Source organism: Jaculus jaculus, chromosome 2, assembly GCF_020740685.1.
Source record: "Jaculus jaculus isolate mJacJac1 chromosome 2, mJacJac1.mat.Y.cur, whole genome shotgun sequence".
NCBI lineage: Eukaryota > Metazoa > Chordata > Mammalia > Rodentia > Dipodidae > Jaculus > Jaculus jaculus.
The window spans coordinates 203,884,939-203,904,866 of record NC_059103.1 but is presented as its reverse complement, the minus strand read 5'-3'; the positions used below and the strand labels follow the sequence as shown (position 1 = coordinate 203,904,866).

The window sequence follows — 19,928 nt, the reverse complement described above, 5'->3', positions numbered from 1 at the left end:
CAACCATTATATGCAAGGCTCTATACATTTCATTCACTTATTCATTCAACAGAAATTTATAGAGCATCTACTGTAGTACAGGTCTATTCTAGGTGTCAAAGGTAGAAAACCAATGTAATGTATCAAAACAAAGAAAAAAAAACAAAACCCTGCTTCATAAAGTTATAACATTGCGAAAGACAGAAAAAATCATAAATAAAGACATTCTACAGTTCAGTGGAGAAAGACGGGCCTAAGGAGAAACAGTAAGAAACACAAAGAGGGAAGGAAGTAATTGGCAGGAGCACTCCTCCACTAGCAGAGGCCAAAACACACCAACAAGCCAGCAAGGAGACAAGGCGCCCAGTCAGTACACCAGAGAAAGACAAGCTGGAGAGAAGCAGGAGAGGCAGGAGTCCAAGCACTTTGGCAAGGCTGTATCCACAGTGTCCAGGAAGACATCACTCAGACTCTGCTCCTCAGTGGCAACCTAAGCCTCTGCTGTGATGTGGGGGGAGAATGTTCTAGAGAGAGAGAAATGGGGAGCAAATGCTCTGCGATGGGTGTATGCCTGGCAGGTTTGAGAAGAAGGAGACCCAAGTCTTGGGGAGATAAGGCCAGGGAGAGCAGAAATAGATGAAGATACTGAGGAAGTGGGGTGGCCGCAAGGATCACACGGGTCCCACAAAAAAAAGGGGGGGGAATGGAAGGGAGGAGGATACTTAATAGATTAATATTGTAAATATGTAAGTACAATGATTGTAATGGGGAGGTAATATGATGGAGAATGGGAGAATGGAATTTCAAAGGGGAAAGTGTGGGGGTGGGGAGGGAGGGAATTACCATGGGATTTTTTTTTATAATCATGGAAAATGTTAATAAAAATTTAAAAATTAAAAAAAGAATAAAATAATAAAATAAATTGGGGCTTTGACTTGGAATAAGTGTAGATCCAAAACAGGATCACTGGCTACTGTGTGGAAAACAGACCCCAGCACACAGAGCTAAAATGGAACAGTGATTAGCATGGAAGATGTGAATGAGTACCGTCTTGAACAATGGGAGTGGCTACAGCAACTCCCTCTCCTTCCTCACACTGGCACTTAGATGAACTCCCTAACTTCAACAGTTCTGGCATGCTTATTTTTCACGTTTTAGTCTTTGAAAATGACATGCGTCTCAAAGTCAGAATGAATTACCCCTGCTCCTGGCAGCCACAGCACTTCACAGTGAGTGTGTGGGCATAAGCATGGTCTGATTGCTCCTGTTATCATCAGAGTCATGTCCCATGCATTTGTGGAATGTGTGTGCAATTTAACTCTCTTTCTAAAACATGTTCACAAGTATGCTGCATGAGACAGCTGGGGATGTATCTCAATAGCAGAGTGCTTGCCTAGCAGGCACAAGGACCTATGTTTAATCCCCAATAACACAGCAAACAAATTCTATTTCTATTACAAAAAAACGCCTGATTTAGAAGTGAATGGCCACCTGTCCAGCACAATCAAAAGACAAGGCAACAGGCCACAAACATGACAGCAGCAATGGATACACTCACCTCTGAGGGAGGACACATAGCTCTCTGTGGTAATTTGAATGTATACCCCCCCAACAGACTCGGGTGATTTTATTAGGAAAGCTTATCTCCAGCCACCTGGCTCAAGGAAGTGTTACTGGAGGCAAATCTGATTTCTAGCCCAAAGGTATGAAGAGGGCAGTCGGCGCTCTGGACTCCTGCTGCAGGTCCCCGCTGCACGCTGCTGGGGTGGGGCCTGCCTGCAGTGCTGGCTGTTTGATGGTGCTTCTGTCTGCTTGGATCTGTGAAAGGGGACCAGTTTCTTTTGCCATCAGTGGAAATTCCCCTGGATCTGTAAGCTTCAAGTAAATCTCTTCCTCCCATAAACTGTGTCTGTTGGGAAGCTCATCCCAGCAATGTGGAGCTGGCTACAACACCCTTATCTTCCTTTGAGGCAGCCACGTGTAGAAGGGTACCATGTGCACAGACAGAGCTGAGTTACCAGCTACTAGCCATGAGCCAGAGCCTCCCACACCCTGAACGGTGCGGCTGGAAGAAAAGGAACTCCCAAAGTACTTGGCAAAGATGACAGAATGTCCTAACAACAAAGCCAATTCACACTTCCTCGGGTCAGAAAGCATCAGAAACAAAACTTGAAGTGTGGGTACAACAGCTGAGGAGAATGCTCTGGAGATGATGTGGGTCGTCACCAGTGCACCAAAAGGTACTGCCAATGTCTCTGGGTGTAGACCCAGGGACACTATCACTAGGCCAGACTCACTCAGAAGAGTTGGGCTCAAATGGTAGAACATTTATGGAAAATCACAGAATTACTTCCCCATGTTTCTTTTCATATACAACTGAGAAAAAGTTGATAAAGTAGGTATTGTATTTTTTTTTTTTTAATGGGAGAAGGTAACATTGGCTTGAATAAAAAAAAAGACACTGTGCGGCAGTGAGAAGTGGGCACATTCTGGAACATGTTGGAGAGAGAACATGAGGACTTACTACTGGGTGCTTTGTGCTGGAGAACGAGGCTGTTGAAAGTGACCCAGGCTTCCGACACGAGCAGCTCAAAAAGCTAGCATTCCCTAAGAGCGGTGCAACAGCGGGTGCCAGACCACAGCCTGGGCTGAGTCCAGCTTCCTGTTTTCACACAGCTGGCTGTTAAGAACAGGTCCTGCATGTTTTCCACAAGGGTTGTCAAGACAGAAAAAATAAATAGAAGATGTGGCAGAAACTATATGTGGTACTCAAAACCTAGAAGGTTTGCCGTGTCTCATACGTACAATCTGGCTACTCCTGAGCCACAGGAGCCGGGAAGCTCCGTGTGCGCAGTTGAGTGAGGAGCCATTTAGACGTGCCGATGTGGACAGGCAGCTACAGGTGCAGGGCTGGAGCTCAGGAGCAGGTAAAGGAAGTTAAGCTGAAATCCCCTACATTTCATGATAGTCAAAGGCCACGATGCTGAGGAGACCACCTTAGATGTTAGCACGAATAGGAAAAGCACCCACAAGTGAACCGTGTGGCCTTCAAAGAGGCAGAAAACAGGGGTGGGAGGAGCAGGTAGAAGACAGGGAGCCCCAATGAGCCAGAGACCCGATGGCGCCTCGGACGTGCTCCACAAAAGGGAGGGACAGCCCCAGTTGGGGAGGACACTGCAGTAAGAAGTCGGCCAATTCCAGTCATCAGCCGCAATAAGCAGACAGCACGCAAATCCAGGCCTCTTGGTTCTATCTAGCCCATGTGGCTTCTCTAAGAAAGACTTCATGTACTCAATACTGATTTGATAAATACTATGCAGGCCACAAGACCTCAGACAGCCTTTCAAGCAACGTGTCCTGCTAGATAAAAAGTCCCTCTACAGTGAAAGGCTGACAGCTTCCTCCGAGCTGCAAGGCCATGAGTGAGAGGGCAGGGCCTGGATCGTTACCCACTGTAAGTGGTTCCTGGGCCACCCTAGCGACGGAGGTGAAGATGCTCTCACAACGTGAGTAACAGTCCACACTTACCAAGGAACAGTAATTCAATGACAAATGCGGAAGCACCACTTAAAAACCAAGATAGAATTGAACGCTACATTAAAAAGTTATAGTTGTCAAAACAGTACCTTATAAAAAAATTCACCAGAACAAAAATCATTGAGACATATCAAACTCTCAGGACAAAGCATCCTGAAGGTTGTTTTTCCGTAAGGGTGCTAAGTCAGTACACAGCTTCGTGGAATGAAGATTCACACCACAGAGCTCACACTAAGACCCTTCTGAAGAAGCTGACAGTTCATAAACATTATGAACCCAAAAATAAAACTTAAAGAAAAATAAAAGAATTTGTTCCAAGAGGAGAAAGGCTTCTTTTTTACAGAGACTCAGAGACAGCAAATGCATATAAGAAAGTATTAATAAATTTAAGTGACCAAGATATTTAAATTCTATATATAATAAGATACCAAAGGATGTAGAAACAAATGATAGCTTGGGGAAAAATATATGAAAACATTGCAAAACATTAGACATGGAGAATTATATGAAATCTAAAAGATAAAATAAGAACACTACTAAATTTGTAAATGACATAAATGTTTTTCAGCAATTCTATATTAAACATGCTATTTGGGGGAAATTCAATGTTTTTTCAATAAGCAGAGAAAACATAGCCTTGAGCTTGATGAAGCCAGACAAGTGGCACCAGGACACATGGCCTAGGGTTCAGCACTCTGCTGACAGCCAGACCCCAATGACCCATGAGCACATGGCAAGTGTGGAAAGAGAATCCAGGTGTTTCAAGGTGATCTGTGTAGAATTCCATCGTGTAGATATACCACATCTTGGTTATGAATTCGTCTAATGATGGACATCTGGGTTGATCCAGCTCTTAGCTATTATGAATTGAGTAGCTATTAGCATGGTTGAACAGATCTCTCTGAACTGAGGCATGGAGCTTTTAGGGTAAATGGCCAGTAAGGGAATAACTGGGTCTGTTGGTAACTCTATAGTCAACCTTTTTAGGAGTCTCCATATTGCTTTCCATAGTGGTTGAACCATCTTACATTCCCACCAACAGTGAATAAGGGTTCCTATTTCTCCACATCCTCACCAGCATTTGTTTTCATTTGATTTTTTAAAATATTTTTTTAATTTTTTTTGTTCATTTTCATTTATTTATTTGAGAGTGATAGAGAAAGAGGCAGAGAGAGAGAGAGAGAGAGAGAGAATAGGTGCACCAGGGCCTCCAGCCACTGCAAACGAACTCCAGATGTGTGCACCCCTTGTGCATCTGGCTAACGTGGGTCCTGGGGAATAGAGCTTCAAACCACGGTCCTTAGGCTTCACAGGTAGGCGCTTAACCACTAAGCCATCTCTCCAGCCCTCATTTGATTTTTTTAATGTTTGCTGTCCTTATTGGGGTAAGGTGGAATCTCATAGTTGTTTTAATTTGCATTTCCCTGATGGTTATGGATGATGAACATTTACTTAAGTATGTGTTTGCCATTTGTCTTTCTTCCTCTGAAAACTGCCTGTCCAGTTCTTTGCCCTATTTTGTGAGTAGATGGCTCGACTTTTTATTGTTTCGAGGTGATCTGGAGGAAAGGCAAAGCAGAAGTGGGTCATCAGACCCATGGGCCACTGTGTTCCCCTGGCCCAGCCTCCTAGAACCACAGCCCACTCTCCAAAGCTAAGCGGGACCCAGAAAAAGTTAGGGTTGCCGCTCTTCATTTTTCGAAATGTAAAGTAAAATTTTAAAAGAGTACAGGTTTCTGCTGCTTTGCCTCTGGGTTTTTGCAAGGCCATTGCCAGCGGGAAGGTGTATCCTCACCCAGCTGAACAGGCTTTCTTGCTGGGAAGGAGCCACAAATGCACTTGTAGCAACCCCTGGTCCAGTAACAACACCCTCACACCAGCCCCTCTCTCTGCAGCAACAGCTGGCCAAGGCTTGCTTTTCACAGGCTCCACCCAGACTGCAGAGTCCCGGGAGGCCCCATCAGGCTTGTGGCTTGTAAAGGTCTCATGACAGGAATGCTTACATTAATCATGTATAATATATAATAGCCAACTGTCATCATGTTTTTTTTTATTTTTTTTTTATTTATTCATTTATTTATTTGAGAGTGAGCGAGTGAGAGAGAGAGAGAGAGGGAGGGAGAGAGAAAGAATGGGTGCCAGGGCTTCCAGCCACTGCAAACGAACTCCAGATGCGTGCGCCCCCTTGTGCATCTGGCCAACGTGGGTCCTGGGGAATCGAGCCTTGAACCAGGGTCTTTAGGCTTCATAGGCAAGCACTTAACCGCTAAGCCATCTCTCCAGCCCTGTCATCATGTTGTTATTTACTTATTTCATCTTATTTACTAATTAAGTTACTTATTTTATTTTTCAGTGCTAGGAACTGAGCTTGGGGCTTCATGTATGCTAGCAACTGCTCTACCACTGAGTCACACCTTCAGTCCAAGCATTTTTATTTAGTTTTAGGGTTTTCTTTGTGGTTTTTTGTTTGTTTGTTTTGTTTTTATTGAAGGGCACTAAGTGTAATAGTCATGCCTGGGGCTGTTCAGCTTCCAGCCAGCCTGGGATCCTAATTTGATGAGTCTCAGCCAAACATTCAGCCTTTCACACTGAGCCCTTTGCGCTTAGTTCAAGTCTTCTTGTTAAGGAACTGGCTGATATGCAACCAGCAGGACCAAGTCCCAGGACATGCACACAATGGAGGCAGGGCACGACCAACCCACCAGCCCCTAGGCTCCACAGCTGAAATCACTAAGGAAGTTACCTTGATTTTTCTGTATGAGCTCCGATATTTACATTAAAGTAACAATAAACTGATAAAGTTTATTCGTCTCAGTAAGTGGAGTATGCACAAATCCTCCCACAGGTGCCGTTTCTGAGAACAACCGCAATGGTGCAGGGCCTTTCATGTTTCACCTGCCTGTGCTGCTGGAACAGCTCTCTCTCGCGGCACACATGCCAGGAGGCCTTTCTGGACACTACGCCCACTGTCCACAGAAACTTCTGCCTTCGGACCTCAGAGGACTGGGTGCCCACCGTCCTGGTACTTACCTTTACATATCTACCTTCCCTGGTCTTCTCCCGTCTAGGTCATAATCTCTCAAACCAGGAATTTGTCCTGATGGACCTGATGTCCCTAAAACTTATGTTCATGGCTGGCACACACAATAACTTAACTGCATTTTGTATTTTAGTCTGAGCCTCATTTGGGAGTGAATGCAGAAACTCTAAGGTAGGCTGAATGACAAGAATATCCACTCAAAAAATTAGGCCAGATGTGACGACAGCCACCCTTATGATCCTCAGACTCAAGGTGGGATGGAGAGATGGAAACTTCCGGAAGCATTACAACCTCCCAGGAACTCCTTACTTCCTATAGCAGCTTCCCTCCCCCTGCCTCCAAAAGCATGCTCACACACCCCAAAAAGGTTTGCTCAGCACAGGAACTGAGGTACAACTTAGCCTGGGTACAGGACAGAGACCCAGGCTAGTGTGCTGTGCACTTCCAGAGTGCCCACCCTACGAACACGGTGCCTTCCTGGCACCTGGTGAGTGGACAGCATCTACTGGCCTATAATACCAGCCTGCAGCCACACCTTCACAGGAGGCCACTGGGGCCCCCAGACTCACCGTCAGCTGTGTGAAGGAGCTTGTGACTCTTCAGTGTCCCTTTGGATTTGAACTTTTTGCCACACATGTCGCAAAGGTGGGTCTTCTCAGAGCTGTGGCGATTCATATGAGCCTTGAGGTTGCTCTTGCTGCGAGTTGCGTACTCACACAAAGAACACTTGAAGGGCTTCACACCTGCCGGGGGGAAACATAGAGATACATGCTTGCACACACACGTGCATGTGGGCGTCCACAGCCAGAGTGGAAATGTAGAGATGCATGCTTGCACACACACGTGCACATGGGGGTCCACAGGAGCTACCACACCATGAGAGGGTCCATGTGAATAAAACAGTGCACTTGCTTGTCTCTCACGTGCCGCAGCCTTCCACATTCCCACACCAGTGGTCTCCCATGACACTCCACCCCACAGGGACACTGCCAGGTCCACCAAGGGCCTTCACCCTGCAGCTTTCTTTGACCTTCCCAATTGCTCATCGGTGTTCCCCAATCTTAAATTCGCTACCGCTGGTCACCTCTGCCTCTCCCTATGGTCTAGGAACTCCTTGAAGACCAAGAAAGACCTTGCTCTTCTCATAAAACACTCATTAAACTCAACTGAACTGAGTTAAACTGAATAAAATTAATAGGCCCATGGGCCTTTGCAAAAATCAATGGGATCAAGCTCTCAGGATCAAATGTGAAAGCATATTCATTTCACAAAATAAACAGATCTGTGCAGCACTCGTGCCACGGTAAAGCCAAAGACTCACACCGCGTGAGGCATTGAAGGATTACTGTGTTCAATAAGTACTCATGCCTTCCTTCACCCTACAGGGAGGCATAAGACAGTGCCTACCCCAGGTTCAAGAGGCAGCATTTAAAACTGGTGTAGCAGATCATCTCAACCACTATGGAACCTTGAACAAAGCTGGCACTGGGCCTCGGTTCTTCTGTCTTCTCCTTGTGCGGAACGGTGAGACTCTTTCTTACTAACTGCTCCTCCCCTGGGGTCTGCGACAGCTCCTCCTCTCATCACAGGGCCCTGCCTAAGGCTTCAGGTCATCTGGAGGAACCTACACACACTGCTAGTGGGGAGCCCTAGGCCAAGTGAGCCACTCTTGTGCCCGATAGGGCCACATCTTCTTCTAAGAGCAGAAAAAAAAATTAATGACAAGCTGCTCTAAAAAACACTTGACTTCCAACTTCCCAACATCCAAAAAAGTGGCTTTCCAAGACCTCCTTTCCCAGGCAAGCTCACCCCAGGCACAGCCCCCATATGTAGCTCAACCCTACTAAATCCCAACACGTTCCAATCCTCCGTCCACCGCGAGTGCAGGGATGCTGCACACTGTTGGGAGCAGAGGACGCCTCACTGACCTCTCCACCCTCATTCACTCTCAATTCGCACATTTTCTAACACCAGCTACACACAGCACACGGTAGTAGGGCACTGGGGCAGTGTCCTAAGGAATGGACTTTCCTGTTCTCCGGATACCTATATTCCAGTAGAGGAGGTGTGGTGGTCTACTCACCTACAGCTACAAACAGAACTACAAAGAGGTGCACGCCTGCATGTACCTCGAACAGCCAATGAAGTCATAGCTAAATTCTTAGCAAGCTGGTGGACACCTCTTGATGTGCTGAAGAAATCCTAACGATAGGAGGTAGGAATATATGTCTCCCCCTAATACAAAGCAAACAAACCAAAATTTAATGTGGAAAGATGACTACATACCTTCATGGGCCCAGATATGACGCTGAAGGTCTGAGCCGTTCTTCATGAAATAGAAATCACAATAAGGACATTTCATGGCTCTCTTTCCAATTAGCCCTTTGAGCTGGACCCTCCTCCCAAGAACCTCAGAAATGGTGCTCATAGAGACCTCTGGCAAAAAAACAGGGCGACAATCAGAGCACACGAAGGGTCTATGGTCGGGTGAGATGTACGCAAGCCTCACACTGCACCCGCTTCTCTACGGACAAACCAGGATGAGACAGCATTCTCTGAAAGGTTAAGCCAGATCCCACAGACCTGAATGCCTATTGATGTGAAATACGTGAGATGAGAAACATAACACAGCAATAAGCAGACACAGAACACAAAGCTGTCCATGGGAAAAATCGGGCCAGTTTCGGTCAGAATTCAATGATATGGAAGAAATTAAAAAGAAAAAAGGCATGGGGCTGCGAGTTCTATTGAACACAAGGAGCAGCAGTGACATAATCTCTACACACAGAAAGGCTTGCGCCGACTGAAAAAAAAAAAAAAAACAAACACCTTGGACCATCTGGGAAAATTTTAAGTGGATGTGTATCAGTTAGCAGTAGGAATCCTGCTAGTTTGGTTTCTTATTGACAATACAGATGTTGTGTTGAGAAAATCCTTATTAATCAGAGATGATTTAAAATGTAAACAAGAAAACTGAATGATCTCCAGGATATTCTACATGGGAGAGATATATAAAAAGAATTTGCAAACTGCAGAAGTCTGAAAAAGTTGAGTTATGGATACAGGATACACAGAGTTCCTTTTATTATTCTGTGTGCTTTTGTGTATGCTTGAGGTTTTCTATAATAAAACGTTTAATGGCCAAAGAATGCTTTTCATCTCTCCATGAGCAAAGGCTGGTAGTTATAAATGGCTACCTTCAGCTCATATTAGAACACCAGTCACTTAGGACTCATGAGAAGAAGAAAATGAAACCTTTCAGAGAATCACATCAACCATGTGTTCCCACACTGATCAAGATCCTATATATGTTTCCAGAAAAACATGAGTGTCAGTGTGTTCTCGTTATTGCCTTATTTTTCTTCATTCTTATGTTAACACTCAGTGAGTCAATTTCCTTACATCAAGGGTGTGGTAGTTTGGATGTATGGCCCCCCATAGACAAAGGCATTCTATTAATGCTTATAACTGGGAGCTGCTTGGCTAGAAGCAGCATCTCTGAGTGAGGACATTCGGACCCCGCTTTAAGGTGTGTTTGGGGGTGGACCTGATATCCAGCCAGAAGGTGTGCAGAGAGGTATGAGCTCTGCCTCGGTCCCTGCCGTTTCGCTGTCCATTTTGTGCTTGCATGCGGGGCTGCCTGACAGTGGCTTCTCTCTGCTCGGATCTTTTTGTGTGTGTGCGATTTATTTTTCAGAGAGAAAGAGAAAGAGGCATATAAAGAGAGGGAAAAAACAGGCACACCAGGGCCTCCAGCCATTGCAAACGAACTCCAGAAGCATGCACCCCCTTGTGCATCTGGCTTACATGGATCCTGGGGAATCAAACCTGGGTCCTTTGGCTTTGCAGGCCAACACCTTAACCAGTAACCCAACCCTCCAGCCCTGCTTAAATCTCTGAAAGGGGACCAGCCTCTTCCACCAACATGGAACTTCCTCTGGATCAATAACATGAAATAAACCCCTCCTCCTATGAAGCACGCCTGCCTTAGATATCTGTCCCGACAAGATGGAGACGACTGGAGCAAAGGGAGCCACAGGTCTTGAAAGAAGCAGGGGTAAGAGAGACACGTGTTTGCTTGCTCGCAGGCTTGTGCACAGGACATCCCTGCCTGTTCTCGCTGTGCTGTCGGGGTCCTGAGGAAAGCCCATCCTGAAGGCCCTGCGAGAGCAAGGGACGGCATCTGAAGTGCACGGGCTCGGCCCCCACCATGTGTGAGGACGGCTGCAAAAGGCTCCTCAGAGGTAGAACTTTGCAAGTACTGAACAGTATTTCCTGTGAACTTAATCATGCTTTCCCTCCTCATATAATGTTGTGTTTTAAAATAAACATGAGCATTTTGAAGTTAATCCTCCATTCTAAACCCCATAATCTTACCAGGATGGTTGGTCTTGATGTGTGATTTTATCAAACGATCTTCAGAAAAAGATTTTTCACATACTGGACAAGAGTAACTCCTTTTATCCTGAAGAGAAAGAAAACATAAGCATTAAGACTAGGCTTTGCACAAAAGTAACTACCACCATCGCCATCTTCACCAGCACTGTCACTAACGTCGACACCATCACTCACCACCACCACCATCAGCAGCAGCAAATACTGCAGACACCAATCAACACCATCACCAGAACACTGTTAACATCACCATTGTCAACACTACAATCACCACCATCGACTGTCACTATTACTGTCATGACCATTAACATTACCACCACCATCACACAATGTCACTTCCACCATCAACACCCCCACTGACACTGCCTCAAACACCAACATCACCACCACGACCACCACCAGCAACAATAGCATCATCCAAACCAGGCACACACACAGCATCCTGCCAAGCCCTGACTGGATAGCCTCCCCCAGCCCTGCACAGCCTGGGGAGCTCAAAATAAGGAATGGCATCAGTCCCATGCATGGGTCTCAGATGTGAGCATCATAGGGTAGGGGACATGGACAGCCAGAAAGTCATGGCTCTAACCAAAATGACCAGAACTGCCCCACAACCCAGCCACACATCATGTCCTCTGTACCCAGCACGTAGTTGGCAGTGCACTTTCCCACGTGATTAGAGACTCACAAGAACTTACAAAGGAAAAATGTTCATGCTGACTTTACAGACTGGGCCCAAAGCCTAAGAGGAAGGACCAGTGTTGGGACTGTATTCCAGATGGCCAGCCAAGGTGCCTCTGCCTCTCTCGAAGACCATGAGCCCTGAGGCCGCAGGCAGAGAGCTCTTCATGCATTGCTGCTAGCATAATCAACTCAGGCTGCCACAGGGCCAAATACTCAGGTAGGGATCAGCTCCAGAATGGCCGTGCTCCAGCTTCTATTGGCTGCCTTTTCTCCCAGAGCTCACTTCAGAGCTCACAACCATGAGCTGTGTGGTCCCAAAACCTCACAGATTGGAGCCCTAACATCCAGTACCTCAGATTGTGACCTTGTTTACAAAGAGGTTCTTTACAGAAGTGATCCAGGTGGATGAGTTAAGAAGGTGGGCCCTGTTCAGCATGGCTGATGTCCCGATAAAAAGGGTAAACTTATTCACAGAAACACGCACATGGGAGAACTGCAGATTAAATGAATGCAAAAGTCAGGGCAGTGCATCTACAAGACAAGCCACCAAACCTCCAGAGACAGGAAAAAGGTCTAGAGCACAGTCCACCTCATGGCCATCAGAGGGAAGCCTCCAGGCACCTTGATCTTGAATCTCAAGTGTGCAGAGCTGAGAGACAATGTCCCTGCGAGCCACCCCGTGCACTGTGTTTTTACTATGCTTCCCAGGCCCAGGCCCAGCCGGGAGAGGCCCTAGCCCTCACTCTCCACATGGCTCCTTCACTCCCTCCAGTTCCACACACGGCAGTTGCTGCTTGAACTTTCTTTTCTCTTTCTTTCTGTGGTTTTTCCAGGCCCTCCACGTGGGATCTCTCTAGCCACGTGGGGGCCTTTCCTTGGCTCTCTACTTTCCTCAATAAATATAATAATTTAATAATTATCCTTCTCAGTCTTTTTTCTTCAATTCTTTGACTAAAATTAGAAACAGACCTAGGGCTTGAGGGTCAGGGACTTTCCCGGACCCTAAGCACCCCATTATACTATCTTCTACAGTGAGTTCTGGTTAACACACAGTTTTGGGAGTCACAGTGTTAATACTGTTACCACACAACCCCACCTGAGATGCTGACCTGGCATGGACAAAAGGCACCCAAGGAATCTCTAGCAGCATTACCTGAATGAATGAGCATGGCCCAAAGTCCTTTGTAGACTACCAATCCAGAGCACACTTAAGAAAAGGGCAGCTCAGTGCACTCCATCCCAGGCCCCGGCGAAACCACAGAGGAATTGGGAACATGAGCAAGAGTGCTGCTTTCTCGGTGAACTTTATATCAGCACAAGTGTGATGGAGATAGACAATGAAGACACTCAACTCCTATCAAATCAGATATCCAAAGGCCCCTAAGTGTCCATCACTGAAGTAGACGTAAAATGCTCCCAGCACAGCTCAGGGAATTTTACAGAAGAGGAGGCGGAAAGATTGTTAGAGCCACAAGTTGGGTCATTTTGCACAGAGACATTGCCTCTCCCCCATAACTGACTGCTGCCCCATAATGCACGACCCACAATCCCCATGGGGTTAACCTGCTTCCCCAATGAGGAAGGCATCTTCAGAAAAGGGGCAGGGTGGAGGGAAAGGATGGTACCAACATGCTTTGTTTATATGCTAAATATGTCCATATCTAATAAAAATAAATTTTAAAAAAGAAAGGGTAGCTGAGAGTAAAAGCCAAAGTCCCTGTGAATATCCCAATGGTCTGGGAGCACTTCCCACCCAACACCTGGAAGCAAGAAACACCCTGTTGCGTCAGACTCCCTATGTCCCGAGCAGCTCTAGAGAAAGTGCCACAAGCATTGTGTCCAACAGACTCCCCCTACCCCCACCATAGCATCATGGGCATGGGGCTTATCAATGTATGCTGTCACTCGTGGGGCCCCTTGAGCATCCTGAAGGAATTTATCCTCCTAAACTGGCCCAAGCTGCCCTTGTCATCAGAGCTGATAGAGGCATTCAGAAGAGCTTTGAAGGAGTTTACAATGCTCTCTCCTGAGGCCTTATTGTTTTATTTTTCTTCTTTTAATCCTAGTAGACTGAAAGCAGTTTATGTTGGAGATCATTAGGGCCCGTTTTCTTGATGTCTGAAGATTGTCAGAAGGACACTAACCATGGAAGAGGAGCTGGGAGGACAGACTCTTAGGATTTGTTTACTTTTTTTTCAAAACCTCTGTGCCTTGCCAGAGATGAAAGCTAAACACACTCAATAAACTTAAAAAGTGCCATGGTTAAAAGAGCTTCTGGGAAAGGCAAGGAACACAGGAGAGCCAGGCTATGGGGAGGGAAGAGAGCCCATCCTTTGGACTCAGCTGACTCCAACAGAGATGACTTTAAAGCCATTCAGACCTGCTGAAAAAAGAAGTGTGACCATGACACTGTAGTCATGGCATGGGGGGCAGGAAGGGCCCCCTGCCTGAGGCTAACAGCCCAGCTTACTGTCCAGGGAGACCCCTGCTGGCCCATGCCTCACCATGGGCAGATGCCCTGGCCCCCAAAGGAACCGGAGAGTTCTTGAATGTGGGTGGAGTACAGGGTGGAGAGCACCAAATCCAACTCCACCACCAACATACGTAAACGCAACCGTGAGAGGAGACGTTCCATGCTGAGCAGTTTCTCAGGGAAAAAAGACCAGGGCGGCGAACCTGATGTCTCCTGTAACTTCACTTGTTCCTCAGCTGTCACAGGGCCGGGCTGGTGTGTGCCAGAAAATGTTCTGAGGACAACAGTGTGGAAACTTTGATCACTCAAGATCACTTCGACATGTCCCACCAGACCCCATTCTCTTACATGGAGAGCGGAGGGAGGCATGGCAGGCACAGGAGAGGCGGCGCTTAAGGCATGATGGACAGGAACACGTGGGAAAAGAGCCAGAATGCGCTGGATTTAGGTCTGTAGCAGAAGGATTTTCCTTTCTGCTGAACATAGACCTACCTAATTTGCTAGTCTATCACATCTATGCCAAGTCATGGATTTGCACAAACAAAACTGCACAGGAACTCAGGAGCCAGAAGCTGCCACGTGGCACGTAAGAGTTCCTGTGGAGGCCAGCAAGGAGCACATAAGAGAGAGACATACCCTACAGCTCACAGAAAGCCAAACAGTGCTCAACAACCTTACATTACATTTGCTTCTACATGAAAAAACCTCTACTTAAATGCACACGCACACACATGCACGCACACACACATGTACCAGATATACCATTTACTGCCAAAAAGACACTCAAAGTACTTTCCTTTCCTTTTTCAGCAGTAGCAAAGAGGAGAGGAGGCACTGGGAAGAAGCCAGCTGGATGTGCACTGCTTCCAATCAGCTGCACTGCACCCTCAGCTATGAGCAGCAGCTGCTGACAGAGTCACAGAAAGTAGAAACTTGCCAAATCATCCCAGAGCAGAAAAGCAAGTGGAATAAACCTGGACATGTAGGGTTGGGCAGTACCGGAAATTTATATTACATGGTCTTTAGGTTTTACAGTACATGGGAATCTGCTCAGAGCCATGCATGCTGAAATACATGTAACCTCCCAGGTAGAATTATAACAGGCCTGATGCCACCCTGGGCACAAGTAAGAAAACCAAGTCCCATCTTAGTTCCCATGTTTACTCCAATGAGAGCACCAGCACCCCTCGAACCAGCTAGACACTGACATGACTAGAGACCTCCATTCAAACGCAAGGACACCACAAGGTATTTCTATAACACATGCCCGTCCACACCTCCTCCCTGGAGCTCACCGGCACCTAGACAAACATGGAGGTAGTACTCCCTCCACTTTCTAGGAGGAGGACAGAGAGTTCAGAAGGATCAAGCAGCCTACATGAGGGGAGCATGCTGTGGCCCTGTCCAGTCAATCCAAGTTCCCAGTTTTATCCATTCCACCTCAGTGGTGATGGGAGTTGTGTCACGCACAGTGCCGGCAAGACCACAGGGAAGATAACTCCCCAAACACTCGAGGATGAGCTGGCAATAAAAACCACGGTCAATTCCCTCTTAGATGACTCAAAGCTTTGAATACTTTTGTAAGAAAAGATTATATTTAACCCCAAATGTTAGCATGTATGTGTTACTTATTTCACAAAGAATTAGATCAGATCTTTTTAGGGGACTATAGTTGAAAGTTCCACCCTTACGAAGTAACTACTGAAAACACACTTTGAAATGACCATCAACTCATGAATAGGTTAGCAAACTGTGGTAATAGCCATATAATGGCATATGAGCTGTCTATAAAAAGGAGGTAAGTGTGAATCCTACTATTATATAGATAAAATAAAGAAGCCAGTCACAAGAGACTGCATGCACCACATACACATTTCATGATCTGCTGTACAAGAAATCCCGGACAAGCAAACCCATGAGTATGTGAAGTAGATCTGTTGTTGGCCAGAGCTTGGGGAGCAGAAGATGACAGGCAATGGAAATGGTTCATGTATGAGCTAATGGAAATATATACTACATAATTCTATGTATATACTAAAAGCCACTGAATTTCACACTTTAAATGAACAAATTATATAGCACGTATAACACGTCAAAAGAGCTTCTCCCTCTCCCTCTCCTCTCCCCCCCCCCCACACACACACCCTATTAGCTTCCCTTGAAGACACTGGACGTTTTAGAGGTGGCATCTTCACTAGCAGATCAAGTGCATCTGCATTTGCCTTTACAGCATCAGAAGACCTGTCAGTAAGTCAATATTCCTGTGGTCCTTCAGCTTCATTACAAAAATAAACGTAGACACCTTTTTCATAAATGGTATTATCTAGCTACAATGGCAATACAGTCTTGGCTTCATGAACATACGCTGAGAGATTTAAAAGTCCTTGTGTAAAATAAAGGCTTCCCCATTCACCTATGCCCTGGACCCTGCAGGGCATTTCCTCTCCTACCCCTTCCTTGGGTCAACTCTACTGATCTACCTTAGCACCACTCCCCCATGCCCTCTCAGAGTTCTTGGGGTGGAGGTCAGTTTTCTGACCTCACTAATGCCACCCTTCACTGTCACACTGCAACCATTGCTGACTTTTTATCTCCTACAAAGAGCAACTCACAGGCAGGCAACAGTATTATTCATATTTGAAAGCTGTCATCAATGCAGGATAAGGCAGGACTCCCTCTTAGCACAAACAGTATCCAGCATGTAGTCCTTTCCCCCCATGGGGCAACATCTCCCTCAACCATGTTCCTATATATGATGGGTTAGTATCCAACAGCAGTGTAGCTGAGACCCTTGAACAACCACCACCAAATGGACAGCATGCGGCAGTGACAAAAGTGTGGCTTGCATTATGTCTCCAACTCTTACTAATGGTGAGATCACAGACAAGTTACCAAAGGGCTGACACACCAGGCTCCTGTGTAGTGGATGAAATAATCCAAACTCCTAGAAGTGACATGAGCATTAAGTCAAAGCATAGGGATATAACCACAAGGGAAAGCCAGCAAACTCATTCCCTTTGCCCCACGTATGCCTCACTAGACTGCCAGACATGTTGACAATGGTGAAGTAAGTTCTCGGGAGGAAGATGCATGGCCATAACCATAACCAGTCTGTCAATAAGACCTGAAGCATATGAGCTCAAGGTCAAAGATTCCTGATGCTCCTGAGACCTAGGGATGTGGCCACAAGGACAAGCATTAGCATCTGAGACAAGAAGCTATCCAGGCTGACCAGAAACCCTAAATCCATACAACAAGCAGGCAAATCTTGGGTGTGGAATGAAGGGGCATGCCAAGTGGCCAAGGCCGCCTGCAATGAGCAACAGCACAGTGTGTTCTTATCCATCGAGCCTGCACTCATAACCAAGCCCAGAGCTGCTCGTTCATGACAAGTGGATTCACAACAGTAACAGTCAACAGGATGGAACCCCGCCAGGTACACTGACACGTACGCCCTCACCTCATCCTCACCTGAGCATGGTGAAGCGAGGCGCAGAGTGGTTGCGTGAGTCATCCCAAACACATGGAAAATGGAAGAGCAGCCCCCTGCTTCCTAATCTCTCCTGCTATACTCCATGTCTTTTCTTCCCAAGAACCTATTCTCTCAGTGGCTTCAGACTCCCTCAGCCTCAGGGGACTTTGCAGCAAAGTCACACGAGTGAACTCTGACATTTCAGTGTTCTCTCTCCTAAGAGACAATCACAAATAATGCCAAGTTGACATTAGCTACAAAAGCATTTATGAAAACACATGTCTCCATGCCCTCCTCAGGCAGAGGGAGGGAGAAACAAAGGGAGAGGGGAAGAGAAGAAGAGACACAGAGAGGAAGGGACAGAGAAAGAGGTGGAGGGAAAGCAAAACTAGAGAGCCACCCAGATTACACAGACAGCCAACTACATGACAAGCGCAATGTCAAGTTCCTCTCTCTAGACCATCCTATTTTAACTTTCTAATAGCCACAGAATATCTACATACACAAACACATTTGTGCACATATGCAGGCTTGTGTGAAAGTATGTCAAAGTGTGTGTATGTGTATACATGCATGCATGTGTATAGGTACATACATATGTATATAATGATTGTTTATTATACATAAAAAGTCCACCAGTGTCAGAAAGGATCAATGAAGTGCTCAAAGTCAAAGAGCCTGTGGAGTGTGGGAGGCAGTGTTGGAGTCCAGTACCAACACCAAAGCCCACACAATGACCTCCCTGCAACACCCAAATACCCCATCCACACCTCAGTGACAAGCCACTAGGCTGTTAGTGAATTCTATGCCAAAAGAACATGGCAGACTGTCCAAACTCTGAAGTCTCTCTTCATTTTGATCAGTCCGTAATATAAAACTCCATGCAGTTAAAGAGAGGCACACCTTTATAACTTTAAGAACTCTCCAGTCACTCTCCTCTGTCAGCCTCTGACAGAGGAGAACTTGCGAAGACAAACATTGATTCATCTCAGCCACCAGAGAGCCGTGCAAACACATTCATCATGAACATTAACAGCACCGTGAACTAGCGCGGCACTTTTGAAATAAAAGTGCTCCCAGACACCATCAGTGTTTATAACAAATGTCACACTAATAGGACAACAGTGGCCATCAACATGCACTGCCCTCTTACACTCTTACACAGACCAAACACTTTCCTTGTACAATCCACTTCAGCAACTTAATCTCCCAACGACACTTACGGATAGCTATTATTATCCCTGCCATTAATAATTCCTAAAAATGTCATTTATGAAATCTTTGCTTCATTTCTATTCTGGAAAGCTTTCTGCTGTAGACTTTCTCAAATGCTAACAAATTTGCAGAGAAAGCAATTTGTTCAACCTAATCTCTTTCCGCAATATGTCAGAGACTCCAGCGAACAAGGAGCTGGAGGGAAGCCTCTGTGAGGCAAAGAGCGGCACAGATCAAGGCCCCTAGGTCCTCGAGGCCAGATGACCATGCACAAATGACCTGGGGCAGCGACAGCCCTCCATGAAGAGCTCTGAGAAAGCAATGTGCACCCACGGGAGCCAGGGGAACCCCGGCTACTTACCAGCTCTGTGTGAACTTTAAGGTGGGCCTGCAGCTTATATTTATCTGGAGTGGAGTAGTCACAGCCATCGGTGGGACACTTCAGCAAGATGTTACTGTGTTTCTGAATGACATGGCGTTTAAGGCAGTTTTTGGTGATGGAGGAGTAATGACACTGGGAGCAATAATACAGATGTTCCCGGGTGTGCGTGCGGACGTGCATGTCAAAATGCACTTGGTACCAAAAAAGTTTGCCTAAAAAAATATTTTCACGTGAGAACAAGGAAGTTTCTTTTATATTGAGTTTGAATTTTTAATAATTATTATGACTAGTTTTAACTACTGTATTTATCTGCCTCACATGTCTGTCTGGGTTGCCTTCACACCTTCTACCACACTTCTGTCTGAAAATTACTACTCAAAAGTGGCCATGGACAAATATTAAGAGTGCCAACCTCTTTCACTTGGTGTCAGGAATGGGCTAGGGGAAGACAGTGTTTACTGAGGACCAATTATGGCAAGTACTACACCGTACACGCTCAGACTGAAGTGCCTCCACCCTCGTGACGCTCCTGGGGTGGCAGCTGGACGCTGGCCGGCCTCCTCTCTGCACCCCGCTCTCCGGGAGATCCAGGAGCCGAGCTTTCACTACGAGCTGGGATGGAAATGCCTGATCCTCCCGCTGAGAGCTGAGGCCCCTCTCCTGCAGCTCGGCCCATCTAGCCCATGACCACAGCGAATCCTACACTTGACCCTCATCACGTGCCAAAAGGACTCTTCTTGGTCAGAAGGTG

General features: G+C 46.3%; 1 protein-coding gene across 2 annotated transcripts in view; it reads right to left on the bottom strand.

Annotated features, from left to right (window-relative positions):
* Zfat (zinc finger and AT-hook domain containing) overlaps positions 1 to 19,928 on the bottom strand; it is a 214,114-nt gene that overhangs the window by 90,915 nt on the left and 103,271 nt on the right. For both annotated transcript variants that reach the window (XM_004656180.2, XM_045144010.1), the window contains exons 7-10: positions 19,157 to 19,389; positions 10,934 to 11,021; positions 8,843 to 8,992; positions 7,126 to 7,299 (exon numbers count right to left, since the gene is read on the bottom strand). In XM_004656180.2, coding sequence (XP_004656237.2) covers positions 7,126 to 7,299; positions 8,843 to 8,992; positions 10,934 to 11,021; positions 19,157 to 19,389 — 645 coding nt within the window. The remainder of the gene's footprint in view (positions 1 to 7,125; positions 7,300 to 8,842; positions 8,993 to 10,933; positions 11,022 to 19,156; positions 19,390 to 19,928) is intronic.